Source organism: Colossoma macropomum, unplaced genomic scaffold (genome assembly GCF_904425465.1).
Source record: "Colossoma macropomum unplaced genomic scaffold, Colossoma_macropomum, whole genome shotgun sequence".
In the NCBI taxonomy this organism is placed as follows: domain Eukaryota; kingdom Metazoa; phylum Chordata; class Actinopteri; order Characiformes; family Serrasalmidae; genus Colossoma; species Colossoma macropomum.
Window position 1 is genome coordinate 12,185,294 of NW_023494800.1, and position 6,602 is coordinate 12,191,895.

At 38.8% G+C, this 6,602-nt stretch overlaps 1 protein-coding gene across 1 annotated transcript in view; it reads left to right on the forward strand.

The window, feature by feature from the left end:
* Positions 1-3,595, forward strand: part of LOC118820685 (NMDA receptor synaptonuclear signaling and neuronal migration factor) — a 46,417-nt gene extending 42,822 nt beyond the window's left edge. The window contains 2 exon segments of the mRNA XM_036589091.1: positions 1,648-1,723; positions 3,021-3,595. Of these exon segments, the coding sequence (XP_036444984.1) occupies positions 1,648-1,723; positions 3,021-3,118 (174 nt within the window). The 3' untranslated portion in view covers positions 3,119-3,595.
* Positions 3,596-6,602: the final 3,007 nt, after the last annotated feature.

Sequence of the window (6,602 nt, forward strand, 5' to 3'; positions counted from 1 at the left end):
CCTCACTCATCTTGTCCTAGAAGCACTCCACATTCATTGAGAACTGCATCTCTATCTCCCCTTCTGTGGGCATCAGAAGAGGAGAATGAATAATGTAGAATAATGTAGGATAGCAGCAGTCTAAAGTAAAATAAATGCTGACACAAGCAGCCGTTTAAACAGCTGTTTAGAGTTAGCTGGCTAGTAAACACATCTGGTTACAGAAACATTAGCTTTGAGAAACTTGCTTGTTGTCATGGTTCTGAAAACTGACAAAATTAGAAACAGCAAACCTAATAAAGTCAGTCAAGATCTCATTTTCCACTGTCCAGTAAGCTGTTTTCTGTTTTATTTTTTGTCTATTGACCTATAAGCAGCTTGAATTGATGTCATATGATATTATCATGTGGTGTGTTATCAGTGTTTTGAGTGGCAGTAGATTTATGCGGCTTTCAATTAACTAAAGTTACAGGAATGTTTCACTGTGTAAAGCCAGTCTTAGATGACAGACTACATTTGGGGAAAGGGGAAAATTATGTAAATTTACTCCTTCCCTTAAAGTGAAATTCCACCATTTTTTCTAAATTTCTCAATAATCCAGTCCTTGAGATATAAACAGAGTCATTCGAGGTGGTTTGATGTGAAATGGCTCATTGTAGAGAAACTTAACCACTCTGATTTCTTTACAGTGGTGGTGATAGGAACCAGGGGTCACAAATAGTCATTTTATTTACTATCAAAAACCAACAGTGAACCTTCATGTGTCTCCTGAGTTTTATATGTAATGTTGATGATTGTAAAATAGTCATAAATCTGAAAAAGAAGTTTTCTTTGGTGAAAAGTGTGGCCCGTGGTTGCCCCTCTGCCATAAATGGATTGAAATAAATGGATTAAAATACATTTTAGGACAAAACTTTCTCACAAAACTATCATTAAATAATGCCTCAGACATCAGGCAGCAAATATCTAACCACGTCATGTAATAACTTTCTGTGAGGGAGCTTTCAGAGACATTAAACTCTTCTGACATCTGGTTCCTTTCACCACCACTGTGAGCAATTGTGAATTGGTAAATTTCTCTAGAACAGAGCATTTCACACCATACCACTCTGAATGACTCTGTTCACATCTCAGCCATTTAATTATGTAGAATTTTAGAAACATTGGTGGCGTTCTCCTTTAATGTAAAATTATGAACCAAGCCAGATTAGAATGTCTCCCATTTAGACTCAAATTGCCCAGTACATTTGGTTAAAAATGTATACATTACATTTCAATAGCAGTGTCAATCCTGACCTCTTAATGTTCTTAACCTGCCAAATAATTTCTAAGCCAGGGACTTAAAAATGGTCCAGGTTCCAGATTCACTCAAATCCATGCCTGAATGCAAGCGTAATTGATGCCTTTGAAGGTTCATCCAGTTCTCCATCCCAGCCAACCATTTTAGAGGCATGAACTTTAGGCCATGCTGTAAAGAGAAAGCCTCCTGTTATTGTGACAGAATTATCCGTTCTCGTAAATGGAGCTGCTCTGGAGAGAGAGAGAGTGGGAGAGAGAGAGAGAGAGAGAGAGAGAGAGAGAGATTCATGCTAGCACTTGATTCTACTCAGACTAAAGGAGAAGGTGGGAGAGGATTAATTGGTGTCTGCGCTTATCGTGTGCCAACAGCTGTTCCAGAAGCTGAAGAACCTGATGAGGCCTTACTCGGTCACCTTTGAGTCACCGCTGGAGCTGTCCGCACAGGGTGAGGCTAACAGCCCTGCACACTGCACCATTCTGCATTCATACGCGCACAGAGACAGGCTTTTCTCTGTCCCCTCCACTACTATCACTGTTTTTAGACTGTGTGAATTCCAAATGGTGATTATTATATGCATTTGTGCATTTGTGAACTATTCATGTCACTCAGGGGAAATATGCAATATGTATTTAAATACACATCATATGGTCTACGTAAAAGACATTTAAAATGCAGTATTGAAAGTGCACAAGGAAAACATCATTTTGCTGTTTTAGATGAAAGAATTTGATGTAGTGTGTAAACATTCATGTCACAGTTCATGTCGTCTGTATTGGGTCAAAGCTGAAATTGAGGTGCCTTGTAGAGAAACTTATTCACTGGGATCTCTTTACTGTGGTGTTGATAGGAACCAGGGATCATGATGTTAACAATGCAAATATAGCCATTTAATTTACCATCCAAAATGACCAGCAAATTCACAAGTGTCTTCGGTATTTTATATGTAATGTTGATAATAAAATGGTGGAAAATCTGTAAAAAAAAAGGGGTTAAAAATTAACATATTTTTTACAAATTAGCACGATTTAAACATTGTGATTGTCGATTATAGATTATATATTATTTACTAATCACATAAAATAAAATAATGTTAAGTAACCCAACATCTTTTGAAAACTAGTTCTGTCCTTTTATTAGATGTATGCAAATATAGCTAGCATAGCTGCTCTAGGGTAAAACCCAGTCACTTGAGCTTGGTTGTTTTACTGCAGCGAATCGCAGTGAAGTTCCAAAGCACGTCAGGATTTATTTTCGCTTCCATGCACTCACGATAAACTTAACATAGAGTAAAACAGATGGGGGTAGGGCCATGTGGTAAAGCTAACATTACAGTGCCTAATTCTAAGGGGAAAAAAGAAGTTGGAAATGGTCTTGTAAAACTGAATCATGACTAGTTTTGCTACATAAATCCACATAACAGTCATAAGTGGACCTCAGGGGAAAAGTAAAATACAGGAAAAATTAATTGGACACGCCCCTTATTAAGAAATTGAAATAGTAGACTTTTTCCAGTTTTAATTTGTAGTGTTAAAAGCTCTCCTTTTCCATTTTCTTCTCCCTGTCACTCTTTCTCAACTTCTAGCGTATCCAGTTAACTTGCACAGTTAGCATTCAGCTCTACTTAGTGCAGTAAATAGTGTGCCATATGTGCCTGACACAGAAGGAGACAGAGAAAGTAGGGTCATATTTAATCATCTAAACTTTGAGGCATATCATTTTCTTTCCTCTCTCTGTGTCTCAGGAAAGGAAATGATTGAGATGTATTTTGACTTCCGCCTCTATCGGCTGTGGAAGACGCGACAGCACTCGAAGCTGCTGGACTATGAGGACCTGTTGTGACCCAGCGCAGATCAGCGTCCCCCTGAGAAACACCTCATCCCACCAGCTCTCATAAAGGAGGACAGAAACTGGAGAGATAGGAGGAGGACAAAGTGCTGCTGGTTATGTGAGTTAGCCTTTATGTTTTTCAGCTCTTCACTCCAGACCCTGAGCCATTCCGGCAGGACACGGAGTCACGGCAGAGCACAGAGACAAGAGCGGAGGTGTGCCAAAAACAGCATTTCCTGTTCGAGTAAGCAAAAAAAAGGACAATGCGGTGCGAAATCTGTCTTCGGCGGCAACGTAGACGAATGGAGGCAGACTGTTCCGTTTTTCTATGTAATATATATCTATTTCACTGAGCTCTATCGAAGACAGATGTGCTTACGACAAAAACCAGTCTTATGTCTACTATCAGGCTGTTTTTCGAACCCCTTTTCGAAAGTACATTGTAGACATAAGAAGAAATAATGCCACTAAAATATAGATGTACATACATCTCATTAATATATAGTGTAGCTATAGTCATGCAAATAACCTAAACGTCGGTGGTACATAATTTATTTTTGATGTTTATCGTTGTGGTCTTTCTAATGAACTACTTTGAATAACTCAGGTTTTAGCCATTAATGAATATGTTCATTAATCCTCTGTCCAGATGTGTTTGAGAGTCCTTGTTCGGTATTTTGTGTGAAGAATGTATACTCTGCTGACTTGTACACTATCTGTAATCGCTGCAGAAGATGCCAGAGAAGCCAAACTTCTAGCCAAACTTTGAATATGTTTCCCACATTATTTGCGTTCAAACTCTTCTCTTTCCTCTTGGCCTCATATCTACAAAACAAACCATTTTAAATGAGTTTTGTTCAAGCTTAGAGGAAACAAAGCCAATAGGAAGTGAAATCAGGTTCTTGGTGTGCTACAGTGGATGCCAGACAGTCGTTGGCCTCCACTGGGACCTGAAGTGTCAGTTTTTGACCTCATAGCTTAGGTATGATATCTCCACAGGCCAGCTGAGCAGAGTCAGCAGTTATGAGGCAGCACTGCAGTGCTTTAGAGGTGAACGAATACTGAATGCACTTAAATCTATTTTTGTGAAAAAATTCAAACCTTGTTCATCTAATATGCTCTTACTTCAACTGTTGGCTCATAAATCCATGAATAATAAGTTTGGAGTGATTTAAGGCCTTATGGTTGGAAAGAGAGAAGGGGATGTAATTATTTGCAAGGAATGTGAAGTAGAGTTCTAGATGTTGGAGTAAGCATGATTTGGTATGATTATTTTTAAAAATGTAGAGATTGTACATCTGTGCTATTCTAGATATATTTAGTACCGTGTAAGTCAGAGACCACCCTTCTTTTTTCATTTCCAGTCAAAAAGTAAGAGTTAAGTTCAAATTTTTCAGTGTCAGGAAAAAAGGAAGACAAATATTTAACAGAAAATTACACAGAAGCCTCAATGAATAAATGTAATGTCAAAATTTCTAAGTATTTATTGTATTTAGTAAATTTTAAAGTATTTAGTGTGTCCATTCTCCCTTTACAGCTTCCATTCTTTTTGGGAGAGTTGCTTTTAGTTTTTTAAAGAAATCTTCAGGGATATTTTTCCTTGTCTCCAAAGTTCAATTTTAGAAATTGGTTGTATTTTCTGCTTTTCATGATCCATGTAATCCCAAACACATTCAGTGATGCTGAGGTCTGGACTCTGAGGTGGTCAGTCCATTGTTCTGAGAACACCAGCAGCTTCTTTATAACTTTTTTGACTATTTCCATTTCTCAGTAAGGGCTTCTTGTCAGCTACACATCATTTTAGACTCATTGTGTTGAGTTGTCTTCTCACAGTGGAAGGGTGGACAGAAACACCTGTGGATTTTTCAGATCTGAAGGAAGAGTGGAGCTTGATTTTCTCCTGTCTCTCAAAGATGAAAGCTTTACGTACGGTTTATCTGATGGTGAGAGTTTTGATGGTCCACCAGGTCTTGCACGTTATTAAGAGTCCCTTTTCTCTGTAGATTTTAATCATTTTAATACTTTTCCCGTCCTTATGCAAGTGGATTATGTTATATCTAATCTCCTAATATCTGATATGTTAGATATTCTATCCAATATATTAGATCTAATATGTAATATAGAAGATATCTAATATCTTCTGAAAAGTGAATAACCTTCTCTTAAAGCCTGTTTTGAATGGAAATTAAATAAATGACGGGTGTTCTTTGACTTTCATGCAGTATTATAAACTGTGTCTCAAAGCCAAGAACGCAGCTGTGGAAGTCTGCGTTTCTCAGATGTTACGTCACTGAAGGCTGTCACGTTTTTGTAGAATCCTTCCAGCGCGGCTGAGAAATGCACGCTTTGTTTCTGAGACTTTCAAAGGACTCAACTAGTGGATCCTCAGCCTTCAGTCACTCACATTCCTTCACCTGCAGCACAAAATCATTCGAGAAAGTGTGAAAACAGCTGCGAGTAGAGAGATGCTACGGCACCAGAGTTTGTAATGAACTGTTAGGAAATGTACATTTTAATGTAAACAGATATGTGGTTAAAATGTTGGTCAAAGAGAACATTAGCATCAGAAAGTTCTATATAAGGGTGATTCCGGAAGGACAGCATACAGTAAGGTGGACTATACTGGCACAGTGATGTGGAAGCTTTACTGTGGATTCATTCTGGCTGGCAGGACACTTCAAGCGACAAAAGACCTGAACAAAATCAAACTACTGTTTGACACACTGTGGACCAATTACAGCCAGGAGGTCTCAATGAATGACACAGCTCTACAAAATCAAAACACATTGTTTTATCCAAAAAGATGCCTAAACATAATTTTCCTTTCAAGTGTACTGCCAACTTCAGTAAATGTCCAAATAGCATAGACAGTAAGATACAGATAAGATAATACAATATAGATGTAGCAGCAGTGGAGACAGTGAAGGATCGCTGACTCAGTAACTGAGCATTCATCAGTGAAGTAGGCAATTAGACTGTGAATCATTACTGAGAAGAGTTAAAATACACATCACATCTTTTTAGAGTTTACCTGAAGTATGTGAGGGTTAAGGACATGCTTAATAAAATGTATGCAATTGCTGTTGGTAGTTATGTGTCTCTAAGCTTGCTGAAGGCTTGAGTCAGGGCAGTTAAACGAGCACAGAATCCTCCAGACCTCTCCCCGGCGGTCTGCTGGCCAGCTGGGAAACAGACACTTAATGAATTGGCCTGATCCTCCAGCAATTTGAGCCATTTTGGAGCCATCTGTGACTGGCGGTTGGAGTCTGGAGTGTGTACAACTGACAAATAGAGAGAGAGAGAGAGAGGTGGGAGGGCGAGTGTGCATGTAAGTGTGCCTGCGGTCACTATCATAGTAACAGGAACATTTAGTAGCTGAACGGCTCATGTGAAATCTGGTCACCTCAGACATGAACAGATTCCCAAAATGGAGTCCAGTCTGATTCTGTCCTGTCCTTAGCCTTGATTCTAGGCTGCTAGCCAAGCTTACACTGAC